This window comes from Dromiciops gliroides, chromosome 2, assembly GCF_019393635.1.
Source record: "Dromiciops gliroides isolate mDroGli1 chromosome 2, mDroGli1.pri, whole genome shotgun sequence".
Taxonomy (NCBI): Eukaryota; Metazoa; Chordata; class Mammalia; order Microbiotheria; family Microbiotheriidae; genus Dromiciops; species Dromiciops gliroides.
The window spans coordinates 543,518,560-543,531,435 of NC_057862.1; the positions used below are offsets into that span (position 1 = coordinate 543,518,560).

Genomic DNA, 12,876 nt, shown 5'->3' on the forward strand with positions numbered 1-12,876 from the left:
ATTCTGTTGGTTTCGTATTGAACTTGTAGCCCCAGATCTTTCTTACAAGAACTGTTGTCCAGCCATGGCTGTATCCCTAAAGCTAATTTAAAAAACAGGAATAAAACCAGTGCAGACCTTAACACAGAAAATTTACTTAAGTAAAGAAGAACCAGATGATCTCGAGGGCCTCTTTTACTTCTAAGTCTCTGATCTTGTAACTTCATGACTTTTTTCTTTTTAAAGAATTCAAGCTTTGACCTATGTTCACCTAGTGAGTTATCTGCCTCCTCCCAACAGCCTTAGCAGCTGTACCTAACATGGGTGGTGAACTGTAAGTGCCAAGAGCCAGAATATTTCAGTGTCTGTGCCTCATCTCCCCAATTTGTTGGCAGTTTGTTTGGCTCTGATTGTTGGTGAAAATGGGAATAAAATTCAGTTCTTTTGACAATTCAGTTGCGTTGACATATTTATCCTGTGTTATATTTTAAAGCTTTGTGCTGTATGTATTTACATATTTCATTTATCATTTCTTTGTTTAGAGATTAATTTGCTAAAGATGTGCTTTCCATTTTGCTTATAGCTCGGAGGAAGCAGAAATGGTCTGTGGATCCAAGGAACACTGCGTGGAGTAATGATGATTCCAAGTTTGGCCAAAAAATGCTGGAGAAGATGGGATGGTCCAAGGGAAAGGTATTTTAGAAAAAAATAAAAGGAGCCTTCAACTATGAAAGTATGGTTTTCATGCTTCCAGAATTCTTCATGTAGCTGCCAAATTGATATTTCTAAAACATAGATCTGGTTATGTCACCCTCTTGCTCAGGAATTTTCAGTGGCCTCTAAAATACAGTATAATACAAATTCTTCAGCATGGCATTTCAAGCCCTTCACAAAGGCATTTAACATAAGCTTGCAATAAATGTTTACTAAATAGAAGAATATTTTCATTACTACCTTTATAGATAGGAATATATTTATGTTCTTACCCATAGGTTAAGAACTGATTTTAGATAAGTCAGTTAACAAATAGTTCGTGAGAATACAGGGGAGGGGTGGGCCGGGGAATGAAAACTCCTGGGAATAATATAGACAAAATCAAGAAGTTCCTTGTCAAATTAAAAAAAAATACTGCAAACAATTTGAAAGAAAGAATTCAAGTACTGAGGAGTCATAGTCAGGACCGCACACAATTTGGTAGACTTCATCGTAAAGGAGCAGAGAGTTTGGAATACGACATTCCAGAAATCAATCAATCAATCTCTCTCTCTCTCTCTCTCTCTCTCTCTCTCTCTTTTTCTCTCTCTCTCTGTCATCTCCAAGAATGATTTACTCAGCAAAGTTGAATATAATCTTACACAGGAAAAAAAAATCTTTAACAACGTAGAGGGTTTTGAAGCATTCCTGATAAAAAGACCAGCACTGCATAGAAACTTAGAAGTTCAAACACTAGTTAGGAAAGGGAATAAACAAGTATAAACTGCTTATATTCTACTCTGGGGAGACGATACATTGTCCCCTCTGAACCATATCATCATCAGGGATCATAGAGGGAGTGCAATTAGATAAGAGGCCTAGTAGTAATTCTGTTTTTATGATCTTAAAAGGAGAATGGAAAGAGAAGGGAAAAAGGAATACATTGGGTTGAAAGGAGGAGTGCAAATGTGATTGATTACTATTTTGGTCTCAGAGAAACTGGGAATGCTTGTATGAACTGATGCAGAGTGACGTGATTCCAACAAAGAAAAAAATGTGACAGCAATATTGTCAAGACAAATTTTTAAAACTTAGGAACTCTGATCAGCATAATGGCCAACTAATTATTCCAGAAGACTAATGATGAAACATGCTACCCACCTCCTGAGAGGCAAAAGATTCAGTGCAAAATGAGAGATGTGTACATATATACGTATAATATGCATATATACACATACACATGTATGTCTGTGTGTATATGTAGATAGATAGGAAGCACATGGCCAATGTAGAATTTTGTTTTGTTTTACTATAGACATGTTTGTAACAGGGGTTTTGTTTTTCTTTTTTCAATTGGGGCAAGGGTGTGGGAGGGAGGAAAAAAGTGCTTTTTGCTAGTAGAAAAAAAATTAATTAAAAAAATCTTTTTGTTTAGCTCAAAGGTTTAAGCCTCTGAATGAAAGCATCAGTATCTTTTGGGAGTAGTAACTGATTTATCCTAAACTCCAAGTAAATTGGCATAATTCTCATTTTAGTATAAGAATGGACTATATTGGGGCAGCTAAGTGGTACAGTGAATAAAGCACTGGCCCTGGATTCATGCGGACCTGAGTTCAAATCTAATTTCAGACACTTGACACACTTACTAGCTCTGTGACCCGGGGCAAGTCACTTAACCTTCATTGCCCCACCAAAAAAAAAGTGGACTATATTAACTTCTTCTCAAAACTTAGTGTTGTCCTTACTTATATACCAGAATTTAAATGAACTTAAAGACAGAACAGTTAGTTGCACTCTTAGTGATGATATACCTGGTTTCCTTCATCATTTTTGGGTCTTCCCAGAAAATGTACTAAAATAAGTATATGTTATTATTTGTTATAGGGCATTAGAAAGAGTTATTCTGTGAAAGAGAGTATGGTTTAGTGGATAGAGTGCTGGACTTGGAGTCAGAAAGATCTGGATTAAAATTATTCCTCCAGTATATACTAGCTGTATGACCATTAGTAGGTACCTTAACCCCTGAGCTCCTTGTCTGTGGTAAGAGAGAGAATATGCATGTAGGACTTACCTCACAGAGTTGGTATAAGGTTTAAATGAGATGATACATGTAAAGTCTTTACACACTTTAAAGTACCACATAAATGTAAGCTGCTCTCATTTATCATTATTGTTGTTCTCATTATGTAGCAAGGCTATTATGTTGTGGTTAGAGAGCCAGCCTTGATAAGGAGGGGGTCAAGCCCTGCCTCCCACATGCTGTCTGCATGACCCTGGGCAAGGAACTTTTCACCTCTTAAGGGCCCTGGGCAACTTTAGGGCTATTAGTTGCCTAAAATTTACTGATCCTCATTGGTAGAGGCTGTTTCCTTACCAGGAGTTTGCTTTACCAGTGAAATCATGAGTCCGGTTTAAAAAAAAAAAAAAAAAGGCATTATTTCATAAGTTTATAAAGGGTGAACAAGCTGGACAGTTGTCTTACAAGTGAGTCATTGGTCATTTGGAACATTTTCACTTGTGATTATTAATTGATGTTTGTACACAGTGTAAATCTTCCTTATTTTCTGTCTCTTTAGGGTCTAGGGGCTCAGGAGCAAGGAGCCACAGAACATATTAAAGTTCAAGTTAAAAACAACCAGCTTGGGCTGGGAGCCTCAGCCAATCATGAGGTAAGCAGTATTCCTAGTGCAGTCAATGGATAGCCTTTCATTAGATTGCTTAGGCACTTATTGATTATCACAGTGTTGTGTTCTACCCAGTTTGTGCACTAAACTGCAACTCATTTTGAATCCTAGGTTCTTTGCCATCTAAGAAATTATGCATATCCTTCCTCTACTGACCCTTAATCCTGTTTGATACATACTCAAACAATGGAAGCTAGTTTTAATATTAAACTAAATTTGATATAGGGGCAGCTGGGTGGCACAGTGAATAGGGCACTGGGCTTGGAATCAGGAAGACTCATCTTCATGAGTTCAAATCCAGCCTTAGATACTTACTAGCCTTGTGATCCTGAGCAGGTCAGTTCATCCCGTTTTGCCTTTCAGTTCCTCATCTATAAAATGAACTGGAGAAAGAAATGGCAAACCACTCCAGTGTCTTTGCCAAGAAAACCCCAAAATGGGGTCACAGAGAGTTGAACACAACTGAAACAACTGAACAACAACAAAAATATTAAATTAAAATATTAGTTAGAAAAATAGAATTGGATTTTTTTTTCTAGAGAAAAAAATTAATTTCAAGGCAAGAGTTATTGTGGCCTATAGGATAGAGAATTGGAATTATTGCCATAGAGGATAGAATATTGGAGTTACTAGGAAGGCCTGGGTTCAAATTTTATCTCTGTAAAACTTACTAACTATATGGCCATGGTCAATTCATTTACATCTGTGAGCCTCAATTTCTTCATCTGTAAAATGAGGGTGAAAATACTACCTTTTAGTACTGACTTCACAAGGATTGCTGTGAATATGAATTGAGATAGTGCATGTACAGTGCTTTGCAAGGCGTAAAACACTAGAAAAGCTATCTTTTAGTAGTATTATTATTAATAGTAAATTATTCTGTTACCTGTGTTTCCACTCTTCAGCACTGATCATTGAAAATTGGCTTTTTTCATTGACGGGACATTGTGAGATCAGTATGAGCACCAATTGATCTTGCCCAAACTGGTGCTGGTCCTGAGTATATGGCCAGCTAGCCAATACATCACTTCTTTGAACATTTTGGAAATGTGACTTTTGTGCCTGAGGAAGTTTTTGAGGAGGAGACCTCATAGTTAGGATATAAAAACTGTAAACTAGTTAACTGCTGGAAAACAGGATGAGACTTTTTACTGCTGTCCTTGCTGTATTTGGGGAGGTAGCTGAATATTATAATAGGATCCTAGATATAGGGCAGAAAGAAGGGCCCTCAGAGGTCATCTAATTTAAACGTTTCATTTTACAGATGAAGAAACTGAGGCTCAGAAAGGTGCGAGGTCGCTTGTCCAAGGGGCCCCTCACCCGGTAGGTAGTAGACCTAAATTTGAACCTAATTCTCATGCCTCCATATTTGTTGTTTCCATTGCCCTACACCAATTAGTCTTCCATCTTATATTTGTAAGTCAGTAACATGGTTGGAAATTTTTATGAAAGTTTCTGGAGATAGGCTAAATTCCTTGCATTTGTTACTTACATCAATTTTGACAATGTGATTGGATCAGAGCAGAAAACTGAGAATTTGTTGTTGCTGAAGTCTTGAGTCATCCAGGAGAAACTTTTTGTTTATAAGAATAGATGCCCCTCTCCCCTGAAAAATTAATGGAGGTAAATGACTTCAAATGTTTGTGACCACAAGCAAGGCAGTGCCTTTATTTCCTCATAAGCAAGATGAAGATAATTCCTGCACTACTTTTCTCAAAGGATCTCTTTTTTTATTTTAAATTAATTGTTTTATTAAAACAATGTACACAGTAACTACAGTAATGTAAACAAACAGATCACTAAAAGGAAGTTGAACTCTGAGTTACAAAATAACCATTGAAAGACTGGGTGGAACAGAGAGGAGGTCTCAAAGGATTTTTATGAGGATCAGATCAGATCAAATAATACGTGTAAATATTTCAGGTGGGATCAAGCCGTAAATGTCAGCTCTTGTCATCATTGTCATTGTTGTCGTCATCATCATCAGTACTTACTGTTATGCTTTACATTGATAGTACAGTGAGATGTCTGTTGGGCAGGATCATCCCTTACACATTGTGTCATGTTTACAGGACAACTGGCTGGCTCCCCAAGAGGAATTTAATCAGCTTCTTGCTGAATTGAACAGTTGTCATGGACAAGAAGCAAAAGGTATGGGTTCTAGTCTCTACCTCTAGACACTAAATTTGTAAGAGGGATTCTATTGGCATTTGTAATATTTGCATTTGCTATTATTACAGGTTAATTCTAATGACAGTTGCTCTTAGAAATATTTCAGTTTCTTGATGAATTCTGAGTGTAGATTGAAGCATTGGATTTTTTAAACTTCATTTTTCTCAGTTTTATTTGTATGTCTGCTTTCTTTTGCACTATGACTGATATGGAATTGAAGTATGATTTCATATATATAATTGCTATCATATTGCTTGTCTTCTCAAGTGGTGGGAGAGGGATGGGAGGGCAAGAATCTGGAACTCAAATATTTTTTAAATGAATGTTAAATTTTTTTTATGTGAAGTTAGGAAATAATGAAATAATTCAGATATATTTAAAGAAAGAAATGAAAAAGCTGTGGAAAAAAGAAAAAAAAGAACTGGGAAAAATTATATATATATTTTTAGTTCTTCTATACATGAGAATCAGCTCTTGTTTAAAGACAAAAGTTTTCCCTACGGTAAGGCAGATACCAAGCCTAGTTTTGCTAACAGGTTCACAAAAAGGAGAATCAGTTTTAGAAGAAAGAAGATGAACCAGAAATAATAAATTAGTTTTTCTAGTGAAAACAAGAATATGAACAAAAAGTTGCACATTTGAAAAACTGCAAACAAACCACAGAGCAGAAAATAGAAGCTGGCATCATAAACTTGTGGCTAGTAAAAATGTTATAGAAAAGTGTTAGAGATTCAGGAGTACCTGAGTTCAAATCCGGCCTCAGACACTTGACACTTACTAGCTGTGTGACCCTGGGCAAGTCACTTAACCCCCATTGCCCCGTAAAAAAAAAAAATAAAAAAAAATAGATACTTAATATATACAGTTCTTGTTGACTGAATGATTGCTAATGAGTTGAAAATGAGTTCTCTATTAGAAATCAAATAGTTGTGGAATAGTAGAATTTCAGTATAGTGGCTCCGTTGCTAAACATTATCCAGCATCAAGAGCTACAAGAATTAGAGATGAATGAAGGCTTATGTTGATTCCCTTTTTCTTGTTAATTGGTTAGTAGAGAACTAGTCTAAAGCCTGGCAAGAAAAAAAGCATGCCATCTAGCACTATCTTCCACAGAGTCTTTGGATCATTGGAGTGTTATTGGGGTTTTGATGGGGGGAATTTGGGAATTGGGGTTGGTGTTTCTGGCAGGACTATTTGGAGAGCAAGTGTAACCACAGCTGGAAGAAAATTTCATGGCAGATAATCATGAAGAGCTTAGGCCCTCCCTACCAGCCTTTGCCATTAAAGTCGCACAAAATTCAGTAATTTTTTAAAAAGTGTCATTGAGAATAGATTACCTAAAGACCAGATAGAAGAAGGATTCCTCATAGATGCTGAGGTTTTTCAAATACTCCTGTAGGTAGAGAATATTGTGCTGATTGCTTTAAGCCCCAGAAGTCACTTAGATGAGATTGGGCCAATAATCCACAGAGGAAGAAAAAATTATTTGGCTCAATTCTAAGTGCACATCTTTCAGAACATGGTACAAAGGAGGGGTTCCTAACATTTTTTGTTCTGCAGACCCCTTTCAACAACTAAATGTGTTATGAACCTGGAAGGTAATTATACTACTAATGATATTTTTATTAGATTTATGCATTAAGTGGTTATACTGAGTAGTGTTCATTTTCGTCCCTCCCAAAGCTCAAAATTAAAATTTACATTATATAATAATTTAATATAAATGTTTTAGCTATGATTATGAAAACTCCTAAATATAAAATTATAAAATTAATTTAAAAATAATTATGAATATTTTTATGTGGGACATTCTGTAAAAATGTTAAAAAATAATCCATCTACAAGGCTGGATTAGGGGGTACAATGAATAGAGTGCCAGGCCTCGTGTCAGGAAGACTTGAGTTTAAATCAACCCTTAGACACTTACTAGCTGTGTTACTTAACCCTGTTTGCCTCAGTTTCCTCATCTCTAAAGGTGAGCTGAGAAAGGAAATGGCAAATCACTTCAGTATCTTTGCTAAGAAAACCCTAAATGGGGTCACAAAGAATCAGGAACAACTGAACGATAACAATCCAGCAAGATCTCATGCTTTACTGTTACCTGTAAGATTTCCTATACCTTTTATTTGACAGATTTTGTTGGATATAAATAACATTTTAAATTAAATCAGTTACAACTTGAGAGATGGGTTAGATAATGTGATAATCCTATCAATTCAATTTCTGTGTTGGACTTTATTTGAATAAAGGTTTTGCAATATTTGGCTCAGCACCAGATAAAGAGTCTTATATCTGTTTCTGTGTTTATTTTTGTTTTTTGATTTCAAATAAGAATAAAGTAAAATATGTTCAGTCACATTTGTAGTGGAAAAATTTTACAAGCTTGCTTGGTGAGAAATGGAAATTAATTTTCTTATTTTTAGTCCTCTGTCAGTCAAGAAAAACGAATAACTAGTGAAAATATAAAATATGGAATTTACTACTAGCTACTAACAAGTGTCATATTAAATGTTAAATGTACTTAAAGTTCAGGCACATATATTGCCTTATTTTTAACAATGCTTATGTATAAACTAACCTTTGTAAAGAGATAATCTCTTCAGACTTGCTTTTCTTCCTTTCTAACTCTGGCACATTGGCTGCACTCTCACAGAAACTCTATGGAATGACTGACCATTGTTGCCATCAGGTCATTTGAAAAGCTGTCAGATAGAAAAATAGTAATGAAAGTGAAGGATGTGTAAATTGGAAAACAGCTTTAATACTGCTGCGAGATATCAAGACCTTTTTTTTGGACTTGGCCATGTGAAAATTTGTTTTCTTTTTTTCAAGGGAGGGAGGGGGAAAGAGAGAGAAAGTAATTTTTGTTGATTAAATTTTTGAAAATATAATTTAAAAAGCCAAAAGCAACAAATCTCCATCTGGCATTTAAAGCCCTTTATAACCTGTCCTAGTCTACCTTTCCAGCCTAATATATCATATTACCCTTTCCTGCACTCTGAATTCCAGCCAAAAACATACCTTCTTGCTTTTCCTCATTCTGCATACATACTTCATCTTCAATTCCATGATTTTATACAGACTGTTTCTCTGTGCTTAGAATTCACTGTCTACTCAGCTCAAACCCCATCTTTTACAGAAAACCTTTCCTGACCCTCCCCACCCCCAAACTGGCTCATGTCTTTCCTTCCCAAAACTGCCTTGTATTTATTTTGTACATATGCTCTATATTCCATATGTAATAGCACTACTTTAGTGATTCTTCTTATGCATATATCAACTTAAGTCATTGCTGTGCTCAGGAATCTTCAGTGGCTCTCTGCTGACCACTGAATCAAGGTTCAAGAGCCTCCACAATGTGGCACCACCATCTTTCCATCTTGATCTCTCACCACCTGTCATTCTAGCCAGACTGCTACTCTCACCTCCCTATTTCTCAAGCTCAAGAAACATGCCACTCAATGCTTGCCCACCTCCATGTCTTCTGTGTTTGTAATGCTCTCTTGTTCCTGGTCCCTAACATACTTAAATCAGATGCCATCTCTTCCAGGTAGTCTTCCCTCATCCCTTCCTTTGCTCCCAATTAGTAGGCACCTAATAAATATTCGTGGAATAAATGAATGTTGAATGGATACTTTTAGAGTGTGTATTTTTAAAGCCAGGGGCGGTATCCTCAGAAGGTCATTGGCTGAAACATGCCAAGTTTTGATGTACTAAAACCTCTGCTGTAATGGTATTTACTGTGGTAGGATTTCCCTTGCAACTATATTGCAAACATGATACATTAACAAGATTTATTAAGTATAATGATTTTGGTCTAGTCCCCAAATTGCTCCATTATAGAGAGTTCTAGATTCCTTATCCTAACTGATGGTTTGTACCATCTGGCCCAGTGTTCCCTTTTGTTAGTGTGGATAGTATAGAAATTAACATAGCATTCCTTTTGTAGTTGAGGAAGAAGTTATTAACATTTCCTGCTAAAACTTGGAGACAAAGTGAATCATGTGGAGTTTGGGATCAGGGACAACAAGGAGGTTGCCCCCCATTCAGTAATATGACTTTCCTTCTATATCCATAGGGTTTATCTAAATTTCACTTTTTAAGAACCCAGTTAAGATACTAGCTTCAGCTTCTTCTGTATTGATGAATCAGGTGCCCTGCATTTGATTCTAGTGATGCCACTCAATGCCAGAACATAGGCTTACAGAAATTCAGAGCTAGAAAAGACTGCAGAGCTCATTTAGTCCAGAGTTGTCAGACATGCTGTTGCAACAGCCCCAGGTGCTGCTGGAATCACATTAAAATATAATTGGGAAATATTTAACAAAATAAATAAAAATCCCATAATGTTCACATGTGGTTTTCTAAATTGGTATGTGGTTTGCAGAGATCCTCTTGCTTGGTTTGGTGGCTCGTCCATGCCATTTCAGTTTGATACCACTGATCTAGTCAACTCCTTCATTTTGTAGATGAAGAAACTAAGACTGAGAGAGGTGGAATGGTTTATGGTAATTATATAGGGACTAAGTGGTAGAGCCAGGACAAGACACTTAGTCTTCTGAATCCAGATACCCACACACTGGGCACCTTACTTTGATTTGCATTGCAGAACATTTTTACCAAAATTATTTCTTTTTTTTTTTTTCCCCATAATCTTATACAGTGTAGGGTAGGTAGAAATATCCTGAGTTTACAGATGAGGAAACTGCAGTTCACAAAGAATAAAGAATTTGCCCATGTTCATGCAGTTACTAAGCGACAGGAACTGGGACTGGACCCTAGGCCTACTTGCTCATCTCTAAGGTTCTACACTTTATATTCCTTTATGAGGGTTTTGTGGTTTTTTTGGTTCTTTGTTAAAGAAAGGAGCTTCCTTGGATGGCATCAGAAGTTAGGCTGGGATATGCTTGTAATTATTGGGACCAATTACAGCACTATGTCTAGCCACAGAAAGATTTATGACAATGCTGTGTATGAAAGTGAAGCTACATACAAGCGGGTCGGGAACAACTGCTGTGGATAGTAGAGAAATTAACTGCTGCTGCCTTTGCATTTTCAGAAACAGTGCACATTTGGGGGTAGGTATGTTTCATAGAAATGAGGTGATGGTGTGTGGATTTGAATTAGTATTTTTGCTACAGCTGAGACTTACTTGGATAGAGATCCTTGAGTAGAGAAGCAATTATTAAGAAATGCATTAATCTCAGCATTATCCTTAGTCATGTTGTAAAGACTAGTCATTTGTTGACTTAAGAAATTCATTTTGCCTTTTTGAGAACTGTCCTCTCATCATTGTCCTTTGTTCTCAAAGAGGACCATGGCATTGGGAGGTGATTGTCATGACTTGGACTGAATTGTATTTAAGTGAGGCAGGGCTGTGGAAGGTCACCAGCCTCATTCTCTCCTCCAGAGCCATCTGGGTCCATTGACAAGAAAGATATCAGGACGACTGGAGATGGCCCCAGATATTTAAGGCAGTTGGGGTCAGATCACTTGCCCAGGGTCACACAGCTAGTAAATGTCTGAGGTGAGATTTGAACTTAGGTCTTCTCAACTTTAGGTCAGTGTTCTACCCACTATGCCACCTAGCTGCCTCTTAGTGATCTTATTGATTGTCTATGGAATAAGGTAAGATGTGAATTATTCACACAGTAAAAAGTTCAAGCATGTTATTCCTTACCTGAGAGAATAAGGTCTTGAATAAATTAGAGAAGTCCTCTTTTTATACTAATGATTATAAGTAACTGTAAAAAGTGTGAATGTGATTGTGATTCTATGTGGCTTTTGCCAGTCATTTTTAGGTAATTGCAAATCCAACTCTCAAGGGTTTGATACACAGCTGCCAGGTAAACAGCAAACATTTTGGTAGAACACTTGTGCTCAGACATTTAGGCTTTCTATGGGCAGGTAACTGAGTCAGAGAACATATTTTTCTTCCCACTTTTTAATATAAAAATAAAATTCTTATATTAAAGTAACTAAGTATAAATATTCATTAGCTACTATTTTATAAAATACCAATTAGAGCAAGTTTAAAGCCATACTAATACCTAGGTACAAATGAACTCTGATCTCAGTAATTTTTAGCTATTCTCAGTTTTGCTAAGGGCAGCTAGGTGGATAAGTGGATAGAGCACTGGCCCTGAAGTTGAGAGGATCTGGGTTCAGATTTGATTTCAGACACTTAATAGTTGTGTAACCCTAGGCAAGTCGCTTGACCCCAATTGCCTCAATCATCTAGGGCCATCTCCAGGCGTCCTGATGTCCAGGTGTCTCTGGAGGAGAGAGTGAGGCTGGTGACTTTGCACCGCCCTCCCTCACTTCAATCCAATTCAGCATAAGTCATGACATCACCCCGATGTCATGGTCCTCTTTGAGAATGAAGGACAAACAGTAGTTTTGCTTACTCTGACCATGGTCTTTGTTGAAACTTGGGTAGAAATTCTAGCCTGTATTAAAACCCTGCTCACTTTTCTATTTTTAAAAAAATTTCCATGTTATACATAATTGCATATGTATAACCTATATCTGATTACTTACCACCTCAGGCAGAGGGGAGGGATAGAATTTGAAACTCAAACCTTTAAATAAGAATGTTTATTTTTTAGAAAATGTACCCAAATGACTACAGAAGAAGATACCAGACCCTCTTGTGTTCATACTATATTCAGTAGAAGGGTGCTCTTCGTGCACCCTTGTTTTTCTTTTTTTTTTGTGACTCATCAAACAGGTGAAAAAAATGCAGCTCAAGATCACAGCCATAGAGCTGGACTTGACCATAGAGGTCACGAGTCCAGTATTCCCATTTATAGATGAGGAAACTGAGCCCCAAAGAGGTGGAGTCCCCTGCTGGCAGGTAGAGGTGGCCGACATAGGACTGACTCCAGAGTCGTATTCATGCTCCTTTAATGCTCACTGGGCCAGTGTTCACAGGGGCTTCTCTATTGCCAACCCCAAAGCTTTCTTCTGTCTGCTCTCCAGAAAACAAGGGCCTCTCCCCTCTCCCTCAAACTATTCTTTGTTTTTGGCATTCACAAGATATGACTATTCGGTTTCAAAGGTTTTTTGCACAAAATATTTTGCATAGTTTTTTTTTTTTTCACAAAATGTAACTTTTCAGACACATCTCAATGAATCATAAATAAGATTTCAAAGCAACATTAAAATATCTTTTTACCCAGATTACTGAATTTGCTTATATTTACTTGTTCCCTGTTTAGGAGACTGAAGTCAAGTTGCAAGTTTGATTTTTAAGCAAAACATGGGACAAAACTTGTATTATTGGGTAATGTCTGTCCCAGTCAGAGGACAGCAAATAACACGTTCATTAATGAGGGACATGATTAAA

The 12,876-nt window shown here is 36.9% G+C and overlaps 1 protein-coding gene across 1 annotated transcript in view; it reads left to right on the plus strand.

Annotated features, from left to right (window-relative positions):
• PINX1 (PIN2 (TERF1) interacting telomerase inhibitor 1) overlaps nucleotides 1-12,876 on the plus strand; it is a 118,911-nt gene that overhangs the window by 19,801 nt on the left and 86,234 nt on the right. The window contains exons 3-5 of the mRNA XM_043981019.1: nucleotides 563-672; nucleotides 3,249-3,341; nucleotides 5,429-5,507. Coding sequence (XP_043836954.1) covers nucleotides 563-672; nucleotides 3,249-3,341; nucleotides 5,429-5,507 — 282 coding nt within the window. The remainder of the gene's footprint in view (nucleotides 1-562; nucleotides 673-3,248; nucleotides 3,342-5,428; nucleotides 5,508-12,876) is intronic.